Genomic DNA, 15,987 nt, shown 5'->3' on the forward strand with positions numbered 1-15,987 from the left:
TAAGGATCCAGCATTGCTGTGGCTGTGGTGTAGGCCTGCAGCTCTGATTCAATTCCTAGCCTGGGAACTTCCATGTGCCATGGGTGTGGCCATAAAAATAAAATAAAAATTTTAAAAAATAAAAAGTAAAAAACTAAAAATTATGAAGTAAAAAAATTATGAATTCTATATTTGCTGTCAGGAAACAATGACAGCAAATGACATATTGTAGAGAAAAAACAAGAGCTTTCAAAATACTAGGATTCTGTTGGTAAAATTATATATATAGACAATAACCTGAATAGAGAAGTTGTACAAAGTAAAACGTTAGCAAAATATTAGTTATATTTGAGTGAGTGGATTGTTTTTTATTTTTTATTTTTCTGGATTGTTTCGATGATTTACCATGAGCGTGCATCCTATTTACAAAGCAAGTTTCATTTAAAAAATTTTATACTATTAAAAAATATCCAACACTTCATTTACTCTAAGTTTATATAATTTATTATATGCCATTATTATCTCTTAGAACAAGTTAAGGACAAGATCATGCACAGGAAATGTCACTGTTTTTGAAAATGTGGAAAACTCTTAATTCAGCAGTTTGCCTTATAATGACTTTCAACACAGAATCAAAGCTGAAGGAGTTCTTTCACCTAGAGCAAGAGTAGAGGGGCCAAACAATGCTCTTAACATAATAAAAAAATATCTTTCTTAAAATGTTCTTGCTTTGCAGATAAATTTTTTCCACCCTGAAGTTACTTCAAATTACTATTTTAACTACTTAAAAATTAATCTGGAGAGACACAAAAATTTCAACATGAACTGTATCAAAATAAAATCTGGAAATGAGGTATAAGGAATGTTCATATTCTTTACTCCTTACTCATCTAGGAGAAACAAAAAGTCTTTCATGAACATACCTATACAAATTCTTATTAATATCTTAAGTTGAGTTGATAATGTCACAATAGAAGCATCACTCAACCTCTTTTAATTCTTTTCACTTTTTAGGGCCGCACCTGTGGCAGATGGATGTTCCCAGGCTAGGAGCTGAAATGGAGCTGTAACTGCCGGCCTACACCACTGCCACAGCAACACGGGATCTGAACCACAGCTCACAGCAATGCCAGATCCTTAATCCACTGAGTAAGGCCAGGGATCAAACCCGCATCTTCATGGATACCAGTCGGATTCATTTCCACTGTGCCACAAAAGGGAACTCCCATCGCTCACCTTCCTCAACTTCTTAATGTCTTTGTTATACAGTCTTTTTGTTTTGTTTTGTTTTGCCTTGCCTTGCCTTGCCTGTGGCATATGGGAGTTCCCAGGCCAGGGATCAAACCTGAGTCACAGCAACAACCCAAGCCACCGCAGTGGCAACGCTGGATCCTTTTAACTTACTGCGCCACAAGAACTCCTATTACATATTCTGTAACAAGAAGGGATTGACTTCTAATTACAGAGACAAACATTATATATTCTGTAAAAAAGAAGACTTCTATAGTTTCTTTCAGATCTGAGATTTTTGAGAGATAATAAAAAAATTTTTCCCTCATGAAAACAGGTTCAAAGGAAAACTAAGTGTCTGCCATTCCTAATAGTAAATATTCAAACATATTTCTAAATGGCACTGCTTTCTTACTCTTAAGCCTTTACAAAAGAAAGTACATTTTACTAATAGAGCATCAAAAATGAAGAAAAACATGATTTTTTCCTCTGAAAAACAGAAAGCTGTTTCTTATAACTGTTTTTTTTTAATGCCTTTAAATACTTACAGCTTGATTAGGTAGATTGTCAGTCTTAAGTTCTCTGTGATTGGAATACTGAATAAAAACAGGCTGGCTTCGAAGGTGAGGCGTAACCGGAGTGTAATAATTCACCATAGTAACGGCAGCTTCCTCAGAAGCCATTTCTAAGAAAGCCTGCAATAAACACAAGAAAGTAAAGTGAAAGCTCATGTTTTTAAAAGGCAACTAAGAACTACTTTGTCATTCTAGCTTGCTCTAAACTCCTGCATTCTCAACAGAAATCACATTGCCCCCAAGGGGATGAAAAGACTTTTGTTTCAAAGTGTATCATGGATAGTAATTGAAAACATATTTGAAAAAAGTTGGGCTCAATAAAGATTTGGGATTGGGAAGTTGCCAACTGATTATTTTATGGAGGTTTTCGGTTTTCTTCTTAGTTCTGTTTCTTCTAAAATCTAGAAGTAACTGAAAAGGCAAAAATTAATGTATGCATCGTTCCAGTAAATAGACACTTTCACGGACTGAGATTTACTAGTTCTTCCTAAAAAATTCTGAGATGCAGCATGGTGATTTGTTCTCCTTTACCTTTTTTATGAAACAGCCATTTATGAATACAATTAGAACATTCAGGTGCAAAGGCTCAACTGAACAAATTAGGAAAATGGGAGAACTTCCTACATTAAGTCAATATTGATTTGAGTCATTCAAGTGACCTAGTTTGGATATCTGCAATCACTGCACTAATATTAGCTATTTAGAGACTAACACAATAAGAACTGTGACCGAAGAAGCTCCTTGGGATTTATGTCTTACTCTGTACATGGCCTCTCCCAGCTGTCATGACTCTTGTTAACTTCTGTTACAGGAATAGGATACTACAGAGCTTTAGAGTGGCAGGTTTTGCCACCCTATCTTAATGGTTAAGAAAATAAAATATAGACATATACTAATTGTTCTGAATTCTCAGAACTACCTGTAAGAACGTCTTCAACTTAAAATGCAGGAAGAACCCCTGATCCAAAGCAAAGCAAAATCTCTAGTTAGACAATTCAATTCTCTTTTACTACTACAAAGCATTTAAATAGCAACTATCTCAAATTATGTATGAAACATCTACAATTTATTCATGAAATATATATGTATTAACAACAAAACTTATTCAACACAGGAAATGGTAACTAGCCATCAGTCAAATCACTCTATCTCTTTGTTTAGAGTTAACTTACTTGTCAAGTATTTTCATTTGTCAAATATTCCAGTAAAGGGATATTTTTCTTTCAGTAGAAGATATTAACTTAACAAATGTCAAATATGATGCTTAACTGTATCAATCAAATGTCACAACTGAATCAATTAATTGGACTAATAATATTCTATGAAGTAGTGATGTTAGCCACAACAGAGTGGATCAAATACCATTAATTAATCAATCCACAAAAAATAAATAAAATTCTACTGTCTTTGAGGAACAGAACAGACTTTGAGTTACGCTATCTCAAAGGTATAAATGTCCATGACACACTTTAAAGCAGCTATCCAATTGTATCAGTTATATACTTTTTCTAACATTTCTATAAGAAGTGAATAAAAATGACCAAGGTAACAAAAATAGCTATGGCAATACTTCTTATCTGATTTTTAATCATCTTTTCAACAAATTATTTTTAAACTGTATTCTAATATTCACTCTATAGGGAGAGTCCCTTTCTTCAAACGCCTTACTAAATGTTAATATTCCTACAATGTCTAACATCAGTCACACAAAGAAAAGCTAAACAATGTCTTTAGGATATGTGATTCTTGTTCATAGGAAAAATTTCCCAAATGCATAAACAACCAAAAATTCACATACAAAAATAAGTTTTTCCACATGGAGTCCAATAAAAGAATTATTTATGTTTTCCCAAAGGATCCAGTTAAAGAGATCAATTTTCCTAATGTTAAGATGGAGAGAAAACCCCAAGCCATTAACCACAGAAAGGCTGGGGAAAATAACCCTTGCTCTGCCTTCAACATTCCACCTCTAAGAACCACAGGAAAGATGCTTACAAGTACCAAGTACCACTAGTGACTCACGTCGCAATCTCTTGCTGAAGAATATTACTAACAAGATATTCTCCAAACAGGAGTTATGATGAAAGACAAGCAATTCACCAGTCAATTAGCACTACAGGTAAATATAAACCTAGAACCAAGAGTAGGGACAAAGGAAACTGTGACGTTGCCTGCTGCCTCTCATAGCTATTTGACATACGGGGTATGCTACATGAAACATGACAGCGTACATAACACATGGCTGTTAGACATTTCACAGCCATTAGACATGGCTATGTTGGCTCTTTTCAACCTGTGCAAACCATACTATTCTTAATAGTGTTATCTGTGATAAAATAAAGATCCAAGTGTGGCACTATCTGCAAACGATGTAAAGGTAAATATGTTAACACAACTAAGCCCTGTTATTTAACTTCTCCAGTTCCTAATAACCTCATGTGATTGACTGATTGATTGGTTTTTTTGGTGTGTGTGTGGTTTTTTTGTTGTGGTTTTTTTTTTTTTGTCTTTTTGCCTTTTCTAGAGCCACTCCCGCAGCATATGGAGGTTCCCAGGCCAGGGGTCGAATCGGAGCTGTAGCCACCGGCCTACACCACAGCCACAGCCACGAGGGATCCGAGCCGCGTCTGCGACCCACACCACAGTTCACAGCAATGCCGGATCCTTAACCCACTGAGCAAGGGCAGGGATTGGACCTGCAACCTCATGGTTCCTAGTCGGATTCGTTAACCACTGCGCCACAAAGGGAACTCCTAATAACCTCGTGATTTAAACAGGGATGTTAATTAAGTAGTTTACTAAAGACAGGGGTCTGAATTACACATTATTATCCAATCTCTTTCATGTCCAATGTCAATCAATCTATTTACTTATAAACATATTTATGTTCCTTAAAATTAGTCATGAAAAGTACATTTATAATGCTTCTTTAACTTATTTATAGTGACTTATCACAATGTACTACAAAAATGTCGAGGACCCAGATTTGTTGTCCTCTTCGTTCATCGGATGCCAAGTGTAAAAGATTCTCAGGACAACCAAACACTAGGAAAGAAATGAAGAATTTCTCCCAGTGGGGTCAGAGTTGGGACAAGAAAGCACATGATTGTTCAAATCAATATGACAAGTATTTTTTGTCACAGTCACCACAAAAGCAAGTTGCCTTATCTTAAGAAAGACCAATTAAATCCTGAAATGAAGGAGTTCCTGTTGTGGCTCAGGGGGTTAAGAACCCGACATAGTGTCAATGAGGATGCAGGTTCAATCCCTGGCTTTGCTCAGCAGGTTAAGGACCTGGCACTGCCACAAGCTGCAGTATAAGTCACAGATGCGGCTCGGATCTGGCACTGCTGTGACTGCGTAGCTGCAGCTCTGATTCAACCCCTAGCCCAGGAATTTCCATATGCCCCAGGGGCAGCCATTAAAAAAAAAAAAAATCCTGAAACGAAGAACTTCTTAAAATCTCTTTCAAATTGCTAAAGAAACTACTTAATTCTACAACTACAATATACTAAACATTTCTAAATAGATTTTTTAAAACTTAAATGTCCTTTACTTTCCTAAATGAGGTATAATTTACATCCTCTCCTCTGTCAGGGTCTTCTGATAATCACTGGATATTTTCATAAACCCTTTTGTAATTAAGAATACAAATGTTTGTTAACAAGTCAATAAATAAGAGAGAACTATTTCCTGTAATAATATTTTGTTGTTGTTGCTTCCTGTCATTAAAAAAAATTCTATTGGGAGTTTCCTAGTGGCCTAGCAGTTAAGGATCTGGTATTGTCACTGCTGTGGCTCAGGTTACTGCTGTGGCACAGGTTTGACCCCTGGCCCAGGATCTTGCGCATGTTGTGGGCATGACCTCCAAAAATAAACCAATTTTAAAAAATAAAAACTGCTTTATGTAAATAGAATGAAATTTAGAAAATACAGGCAAGTTCAAGAAAATAAAAATTACTGTTAACACTAATACCCAGAGATAATAATTGTGGGTCAATCTTTAAAAATTACATACCTGGCTTTTTCCTTTCAACATCAAAAGATTAGTTACTTTGCCAAATGGTAGACCTAATGATATGACCTCTGCTTCGGTGACATCACTTGGAATTTTTCGAAGATGGAGAACACGGGAAGGCGAACAGGGAGGTCTATCTCCTTTAAATTTCTTGTTGTCATTCCCATTAGCTAAAAAATATAAAAATTTTAAAAAATTACTAAAACTAATTTGGGCCGAATGCCATACTACATTAACCACAGCATTACATTTGACCTTTCTAAGAGTTTCAGGTTTCTGGGAATTATGGGGCTCTTGGGGAAGAAATGAAGACAGTGGAAAACAAAATCATCCACCTTTCAATGAATAGGTTTTCTGGTTTTTCACTGAAAAAAATCAACTATACCTCAATAAAACTTTAAAAAAAGGAAAAAACTGAACTTTGATTTTTAACTTCAAGGAAAAGTGATGGATAAATGATTTACATATTTAGAAGTATCAAAAAACCTCTAAATAGTCAACTATTTATTGTGAATAGAAAACAGTATTTATAATTATCTTCAATGTATTTTAAGAGGTATTTTCCTTATTTGTCTTATTACTAATTAAATAAATGACATCATTTAGGAAAGACTATAGTAAAAAATTTCGCATTTATCACACTCTATGAGGATCTGAATTTGAGATGTATGTTTATGAAAATAGGTTTATTTCTTAAGCATCATGTAATTTTTGCCAATTTATTTTTAAAACTATTTTTAGAAGCTAAATTGTAGTTTCCTAGGATAATCTTATTCCTTATAACAGAAGTTCTTAACATAAACATCATCTTGGTGGAAATACAAATTTTTAGTCATATCTCAGAGCTACTGAATCAGAAATAATCCAGCAACCTGTGTTTTAACAAGCTTTCCATATGATTCTGAAGCAACCTGAAGTTTGAGAACCACTGGTGTAAAATAAATCTATTATGCCAAATTTTATTTAAAGCCTGTTTTAACACTGACGGTAACTAGAACTGACAAGCCTGTAACAAGTACTCAAATTTATGTACATAAGGTACAAAAATGTTTTTTTCCCCAGAAATAGTATCATGTAAGACTGAATGCAAATTATCTGAAAGCCAAAAGTTTCACGACTGTGTTGTTTTGTTAAATACTAAACAACATGGTTAGCCCTATTAGGAGAAAAATATAATCTTTCCAAATGCATAAAATGATCATTTTTCTACATACTAATGGAAATTTAAAATCAGATGTCTGTGATCCTAAGTAAACAAATTTCATGAGGACCACATAAAAATTATATGGCAATATTCTGTATTTACATCTGTGACACAGAACTCAACTTGCTTACATGTAAATAGGCTGACTTAATACCAAAACCATCTACATCCATGAATGCAGGCAGCATCCTACCCAGACCCAAAGACTATCAATTCCCCTAGAAGACCTCATAGGCCTGTGCCTATATATATCAAATGCCTAGGACAGACTGTGAAAAATAAAAGGAAAATGTGTATTGGAAATTAATCTGACAAGGCAAGAGGTTCCTTCTCATTTCTCACTGATTACTATGAAATATTGATTTTTCCCTCCAAAATGACTGATTCCATTTTCATCTCCACTCTCAAGGTCACCAACTTCACCTCTGATCTTGTCCCCTTCTACTCTCCCTTCTTCTAGTCCCACTCCCCCTCCTCTTCCACTCAGATCCAACATCATATCCACCTATATGTATGTTATCACTATCCTGCTCTAAAAACCCTGACAGGCTTCCAACTACCTAAAATATCCATCAGTTTCTAGTTTTCATACCATTTTCACTTATACTGCCTCAATGAGTTGACACATAAAAATATATTAAGTTAAATCTTATTAACTTCAACAGATGAAGAGAGGTTGAAAGATTAAATAAATTTTAAACACACTAGCAAGTGAAAGAAGCATTATTCAAACTAAAGTTTTTTGTTTGTTTGTTTTGGCTGTGTGCACAGCATGTGGAAATTACCCAGCCAGGAATAGAACCAGTCCCACAGCAGTGACCCAATCCACAGCAGTGACAATGCAGGATCCTTCACCTGCTGAGCCACCAGGGAACTCCTCAAACTAAAGTTTAAAAGTAATTTTTTTTTTTTTTTGGTCTTTTTTTAAGGGCCACACCTGAGGCATATGGAAGTTCCCAGGCTGGGGGCTGAATTGGAGCTGTACCCGCCCGCTACACCACAGCCACAGGAACGCAGGATCCAAGCCACGTCTGCGAACTACACCACAGTTCATGGCAACGCCAGATCCTTAACCCACTGAGCGAGGCCAGGGATCAAACCTTTGTCCTCACGGATGCCAGTCAGGTTCATTAACCACTGAGCCACATGGGAACTCTCGGTAATTTTTTTTTTTTTTTAACCACAAAAATCTCCAGGAGACTTAACCATTCCTACAAAAAAAGTAAGCAACTTAACACTGACAATAAATTTTCAGCATATGTGCAGGTTTATATGAAGATTATAATGATAAGACTTCCATGAGATTAAACACCAAACATCCATCTCCTGGACAGGAGTGAAAGCCAAGCAGGAAGTGCTTTTTTGCACTTCCCTGTGACCCTACAAGGCTAGATAACACCACTTGCCTTGTGTGTTCTTAACCTGAACAGGTGTTAAAGACTAGAAAAATATCCTAAGGGCAAAAGGTTTTTTATCAGTTCACCTGAAATATTTCAAAATGAATGAACATTAAGAAGATTGCTTCTTTAACTGAGGTATTCATAATCTCCACAAAACTACATGTGAGAAAAAATGAACACCTACATAAGCTATTTGAGTTTGCATTGCACCATCAAATTATTTAAAGACTTATCTTGACAAATTTTTATCAAAAAACATGCAAACAAATCACCATTTTAGGTTGTTAATTATTCGGCATTATAAAAGTACCTATGCTATGCTAAGAACATGGGCTCTGAAATCAGACATCCTATTCTGGGCAAGCTACCTGACATAACTGAGCCTCAGATTTTTCTCCTATAAAGTGTGTAAAATAGGAGTTCCTGTCGTGGCGCAGTGGTTAACGAATCCGACTAGGAACCATGAGGTTGTGGGTTCAGTCCCTGCCCTTGCTCAGTGGGTTAACGATCCGACGTTGCCGTGAGCTGTGGTGTAGGTTGCAGACGCGGCTCGGATCCCACGTTGCTGTGGCTCTGGCGCTCTGGCGCAGGCCGGTGGCTACAGCTCCGATTCAACCCCTAGCCTGGGAACCTCCATATGCCGCGGGAGCGGCCCAAGAAATAGCAACAACAACAACAACAAAAGACAAAAAAAGACAAAAAAAATAAATAAATAAAGTGTGTAAAATAACATTATTTAGAAAATGTTAGATGAGTATTTGGAAAATTAAATTAGGTAACATTTAAACATTAGGTGTAATGCCTAGTACAAAGTGATCAATAATTTCTGCCTAGATTTTCTTAAGAGGGCCTGTTTTTACCTGCAAGTATGTTCTTTCTACTTTTATGGTATTAAAATGATGACTGTATACAGTGGTGATTTTTATCCCTTGATGTACTTACTTTGTAAAATTCACACATTGTTCAAAATTAACTTAAAATTTTATTACTATATGAAATCCAAAAATCTAAGGACTACTCACTTATATGACCCAAAAAAGGTTATATCTAATATATAGTGGATAAATACAATAATCTGAAGATGGAAAGTATATATAAGCAATCATATGGAATCATAATTTAATAAAAAAGGAATGAGGGAGTTCCCGTCGTGGCGCAATGGTTAACGAATCCGACTAGGAACCATGAGGTTGCGGGTTCGGTCCCTGCCCTTGCTCAGTGGGTTAACGATCCGGCGTTGCCCTGAGCTGTGGTGTAGGTCTGTAGGTCGCAGACGCGGCTCGGATCCCGAGTTGCTGTGGCTCTGGCGTAGGCCGGTGGCTACAGCTCCGATTCGACCCCTAGCCTGGGAATCTCCATATGCCGCGGGAGCGGCCCAAAGAAATAGCAACAACAACAACAACAACAAAAAAGACAAAAAAGACCCCTAGCCTGGGAATCTCCATATGCCGCGGGAGCGGCCCAAAGAAATAGCAACAACAACAACAACAACAAAAAAGACAAAAAAAAAAAAAAAAGGAATGAGGAAATTCTAATGCAATGAATACAAAACTTGGATGAATTATTTTACAAAAGGATATACTATGGATTTTCAAAAAATTTTATCATGAAAATAAGCATTCCAGTAAATTTCTGGAATACTACTCAGGCATAAAAAAGAACAAAATAATGCCATTTTGCAGCAACATGGATGCAGCTACAGATTCCCTTACTAAGTGAAGTAAGTCAGAAGGAGAAAGACAAATACCATAGGATATCACATATCTGGAATCTAATATATGGCACAAGTGAACCTATCTACAGAAAAGAAACAAACTCATGGACATGGAAACAGATTTGTGGCTATCAAGAGGGAGAGGGAGGGAGTGGGAGGGACTGGAAGTTTGGGGTTAGTAGTTGCAAACTACTGCATCTGGAATGGATGAGCAACGAGATCCTGCTGTATAATCCAAGGAAAAATATCAGATCACTTGTGATGGAACATGATAGAGGATAATGTGAAAAAAAAGAACGTGTGTATATGTATAACTGGGTCACTTTGCTGTACAGCAGAAATTGACAGAACATTGTAAATCAACTATAATAAAAAAATTTTTTTAAAAAGAAAATAAGCATTCTAAATACTTAGCTTACATAAAACTTGTATTTTTTTAACAATATAATGAAAACTCCTAAATGCCTACTACACATTTCTCATGTCCCAGGAGTTCCCTGGTGGCCTAGCAGTTAAGGATTCAGCATTGTCACTGCTGTGCAGGGGTTCAATCCCTGGCCCAGGAACTTCTGCATGCCACAAGTGTAGCCAAAAAAAAAAAAAAAAAAATCACTTTCCAAAGAGATAAGTGGAAGAGGCTTTTTAAAAATTCCTATAGTCCCACCTCAAAACTGAAGGGATCTACCAGAAAAACTATCCTAGAAATATGGGTCTTTTAAAAAATTCAACTTTATTAGGTACAGGTAGAGTTAAATCTACCTGCATTTTAAACGCAGACAACCTTTGGCAAATGACCAACATGACTACCAAAAGAACCCACTGAACCTAGGTTTCCATTTGTTTTTTTTGTTTTTTGTTTTTTGGTTTTTTAATGGCTATACCTGCAGCACATGAAAGTTCCCAGGCTAGAGACTGAATCCAAGCCAAAGCTGCAACCAATGTCACAGCTGTGGCAACGCCAGATCCTCCAACCTACCGTGCCAGGATGAAGACCAAACCCATACCACCAGGGTGACCTGAGCTGCTACAGTCTGACACCTAAACTCCTGTGCCACAGCAGGAACTCCAAACCTGGACTTTTTAAATATCAATTTGATTTTTAAAACAGGTATTTAGGTTTTCTATTCCTCTTGTACCTAAATTTTTTCAAGGAAGCTGTCTACTTCATCTAAACTGTCAAATCTGTCTTGAAATTGTTCATAATATTCAGTTGATATCTATCTTAGCCTACTCAGGATACCATAATAAAGATGACAGACAAGGTGGTTCTAACAATAAAATCATAGCTCTGGAGACTAGACGTCCAAATTCAAGGGTCAGCATGGTCACTCTAGTGAGGACTCTTCCTGGCTTAGAGTGTCCTCACATGGCAGAGATGAAGGGAAAAAAGCAAGCTCTCTGATAACTCTTCCTATAAAGACATTAATTCCATCATGAGAGTCCCCGCTCCAAAGTCCCCAGATCTCCAAATACCATCACTCTGGGAGTTAGGGCTTAAACATATGAATTTGGGGAGGAGGCACACCATCATTCAGTCCATAACAATATCCTTTTAATGTCTACAGGATCATTCTTGACGTTGGTAGTTTCTATCTTCTTTTCTTGTCTAGGTGTTTATTAATTTTATTGATCTATTAAAAAACAGCTATTGATTTAATTAATTCTTCTCATTTCCTATGTTATTAGCTTTTGTTTTCATATTTAATATTTTCTTGTATTTACTTGGGGTTTAACTTGCTCTTTTATGCTACACTTAGAAGCTTAGATCATTCATTTTAGACTTTTTTTTCTTTTCTAATAAAACATTAAAAGCTGTAAATTTCCTTCCAAGAGTGGCTCTAGCAGAACCCTACACACTTCAGTAAGCTGTGTTCTCATTTTATTTATTTATGTATTTGGTGTTTTAGCCGTGTTCACAGCATGCAGAAGTTCCTGAGCTAGAGATCAAACCCACACCACAGCAGTGACCGGAGCCACAACAGTGACAACGCCAGATCCCCAACCCACTGAGCCACCAGGGAATTCCAGTTTAATTCACTTTAAAATATCTTCTAATTTACCTTGTGACTTCTTATGCGACCCATGGATTAAGTGTTACTTGCTTTTCCTAAAGAACTGGGTACTTCCCCCAAATAATTGAGGATCATGTTTTTTAAAATTTCTAATATAATTCTAATGCATAATTTTAATACATTCACATTTGCTAAGACTTGTTTAAGTACTCAGCATACACTCTACCTTACTAACCATTTCATGGGAACTTGAAAAGAATACGTATTCCGATAGAGTTGGGGACTGTTCCATATGTCAACAAGGTCAAGCTGATTGATAGTGTTGAAAACTTCTGTATTACGGAATTTACAAACTTCTAAAGGTTGACATAAATTTTTGAGACTTTGTGGCCATTCAGGCTCTGACACAACTATTCACCTATGTAGCTGCAACCTGAGAGTGGCCATAGGTAACATGTAAATAAGTGAGCATGACTATGTTCAAATAAAATTTTATGTATGGACACTGAAATTTAATTTCATTTAAATTTTACATATCACAAAATATTCTTTGTGTTTGTCAAGAAGAAATGTAAAAATCAGTCTTAGCTCACGGCAAAACGAAAGTGGGCAAGAGAATGTATCTAGTCTTTAGGCCAGAGTTTGCTAACCCCTGTTCTGTATGCTTACTGATTTTTATCAACTATACCATCAATTACTGAGAGAAGAGTGTTGAAATCTCTAGCCATAGTGGTGGATTTGTCTGTTTTCTCTGTTAAGCTGTTAGTTTTACTTTATAGTCTGAAGCTCTTTAATTATGTGAATACATATATATTCACTATATATATTTATCAAGAAATATAAATAGAATACAAATTAATAAATAATAAAACATATACAAAAAAATCTACAGGAAACAAAGATGAAACCAAGAGTACAAAAGACAGAAAACAAACAGCAAGAAGACAGAATAAAATTCAACCACATCAATAACTATATTAAGTGAAAATGGCATAAATAGTCCAACTGAAAGGCCGAGATAATCAGTCTCGATAAAAGCAAAGATGAATTATATATTGGGAATAAGAAATCCACTTAAAATATAAAATCTCAGGTGAAAAATAAAAAGATGGAAAAAGATAAATTTGTCAAAACTAATCATAGGAAAGCTGGAGTGGTTATACTAATATCAAACAAAGTTAGACTTTAGGAAAAGGAATATAACCAGGGATAAAGTCATTTCATAATGATAAAGAGATCAATTTATCAAGAAAACATAATGTCCACAAACAAAAGGCACATAATATACACATAAACGGCAATGATCTCTGCTTTTTAACTGTAATCTTTACTTTTTTGTTTACTTTTTTAAAGTGACTGGTCTGGAGTTAAATCAGTAAGAAGCATCTTGGAGTTCCTGTCATGGCTCAGTGGTTAACGAATCCAACTAGGAACCATGAGGTTGCGGGTTCGATCCCTGGCCTCGCTCAGTGGGTTAAGGATCTGACGTTGCCGTCAGCTGTGGTGTAGGTCGCAGACATGACTCAGATCCTGTGGCTCTGGCATAGGCCGGCGGCTACAGCTCCAATTCGACCCCTAGCCTGGGAACCTCCAAATGCCGCAGTAGCGGCCCAAGAAACGGCAAAAAGACCAAAAAAAAAAAAAAAAAAAAAAAAAAGCATCTTTAACTTAACACAGTCTACCTTAAAATAATACCTAGATATAATGTAAGAACTTTTCAAAGTATGTGTCTATTTCCCTTATCATACCCTTTGTGTTACTGTCACATATTTTACTTTTCATACATGGTATAACCCCCTCCAAATACATCAATGTTATCTTGCTTTAGAGAGAGTTATCTTTTTTCTTTTTGCATCTTGTTTTATTCATTTATTGTATCTTATAGAGCTTTCCACAGAGAGGACTCCATACTTTAAAAAAAAAAAAACGTTTTTACTGGGGTATAATGCTCATAAAATTCACTATCTCAACCATTTTAAAATGCAGGATTCAGCAGTGTCAAATACATTCATAATGCACAACTATCACTACCATCCATCTCCGTAATACTTTTCACCTTGTAAAACTCAAATCCTATACCCATTAAACAGTAACTCCCCATTCCCCACTTCTTCCAGTCCCTGGCAACCTCTATTCTACTCCCTGTCTCTAAGATTTTGACTAAGTATTTGTTCTCATTTCCTTTTGTGAATATTCTATAGCTATTTTCTTTGTGGTTACCATGGGGATTACATTTAACATCCTAAAGTTACAAGACTCTGATTTGAATTTAGAACAGCTTACCTTCAAGAACATACAAAAACTGCTCCTTTCCAGCTCTGTCCCCACGCCTTTCAGTTGTTATCACAAAACTACATCTTTAAACAATGTGTGCCCAGAAACACAAACTAACAATTCTTTAAAATGCATTAATCTCCTAAATTATGTAGAAAGCAAAATGTGGAGTTACAAACCAAGTTACTTGGTAGCTTTCAGATTAGCAATTTTTTAAAAATGTATCGGTCCCTTAAATCTGCAGAAGACAAAAAGTGGGTTTCAAACCACTGTTAGAATAGTATCGGCTTTTATAATGGCCTTCACTGAGATTTTTATTTCTCCATATGACTTCGAGTTACTGTCTAGTGTCCTTTCATTTCACCCTAAAGGAATCCTTTGAGTATTTCTTGCAGGGCAGATCTAGTGATAACAAACTCCTTCAGGTTCTGCTCATCTGGGAATGTCATAATTTCTCTACTTTTTTGACGGACAGATTTACCAAATATAGGATACTGGGTTGACAGTTTTATTTTTTAGCACTTTGAATATATTGGCCCAATGACTTCTGGACAAAGTTCCTAAAGAGAAATATGCTCATATTCTTATTGAGAGTCCCTTCTATGTGAATGAGTTGATTCTTGCAGTTTTCAGGATTCTCTCTTTGTCTCTGACTTTCAAAAGTTTGATTATAAATGTTGTCTCAATGAATTCATCTTACCTGGAGTTCACTAAGCTTCTTGGATGACTATAGTCATGTTTTTCATTAAATTTGGGGATATGGTAACTGGAAATTACACTCTTTCACTTTCTGAAGGTTTTCTGGTTTGTATTACTATTTCGATTGTTTTTCTGATTGTTCTAGACTGTCTCTATGCCAAGGATCAGCTTGAGGTGTAAACTGAAGTTCTTCTCAGGGTTTTTTGAGTCTTTTCCTGGGCATGTACAATCACTTTCTTATTTTCCATGTAGATGGAGTTGTTTTTTTTAATGTCCTCATCTTCAATCTCTGGCTTCCAAAAGCATGGGGAGGTGGAGGAAAAATGAAGGAAAGGAGGGAGTGGAAAGCACCAGTCCTTTAAATCCCCTGAAGTCACAGGTATGGGGGGGTGGGGGGTGGCAGTGGGTGCTGGCTTGCAACAATAGGGAGAGATGCAAGGACAGGACAGTGGTTACCTGCCTCTTTGCCTGTAACTGTGTGATTAGAAAAAGCAATCAGCAATCTGAGCACAGACCTCTGAAAGTTGAAAGACAAAGCCCTTTTTGTCCACCCTGGCTCCGGCTCCTGCTCCTGCTCTGGAATTCATCTCAGCTGCCTGCCATGTGACTGAGGGTGAGGAATGGTTGTCTGCTACTGTGATAAGAGCTCAAATTGACCAAAATTAACCACAATTTACCTTCCAAGTCTGCCCCTGAAACTTGGAAGCCTTCAAAAGACTCCAGAGTTCCAAATTAGTTAGATTCTGCCAGTGCAGTTGTTGTTTAGGTAGAAAGACAGACTCCTGGTACTTCTAACTCCACCATCTTCCCAGAATACCTCGATTAAATTAACAACAACAACAAGAGCAAAACTGAGGACTAAAAGTCACACTTCAACATATT

General features: G+C 36.4%; 1 protein-coding gene across 9 annotated transcripts in view; it reads right to left on the reverse strand.

Moving 5' to 3' along the window:
* Nucleotides 1-15,987, reverse strand: part of PTBP3 (polypyrimidine tract binding protein 3) — a 106,006-nt gene that overhangs the window by 45,673 nt on the left and 44,346 nt on the right. For 5 of the 9 annotated variants that reach the window (XM_005660329.4, XM_085012175.1, XM_021084313.2 and 2 more), the window contains 2 exons: nt 5,803-5,972; nt 1,758-1,904 (listed from right to left, as the gene is read on the reverse strand). In XM_005660329.4, the coding sequence (XP_005660386.1) occupies nt 1,758-1,904; nt 5,803-5,972 (317 nt within the window). The remainder of the gene's footprint in view (nt 1-1,757; nt 1,905-5,802; nt 5,973-15,987) is intronic. The other 4 variants (XM_085012188.1, XM_085012181.1, XM_085012195.1 and 1 more) reach the window with 1 other exon arrangement.

Source organism: Sus scrofa, chromosome 1, assembly GCF_054392235.1.
Source record: "Sus scrofa isolate SSC_HxYL_T2T_F1_AM1 chromosome 1, Sscrofa_HxYL_maternal_Yorkshire_Landrace_v2.0, whole genome shotgun sequence".
Lineage (NCBI taxonomy): Eukaryota > Metazoa > Chordata > Mammalia > Artiodactyla > Suidae > Sus > Sus scrofa.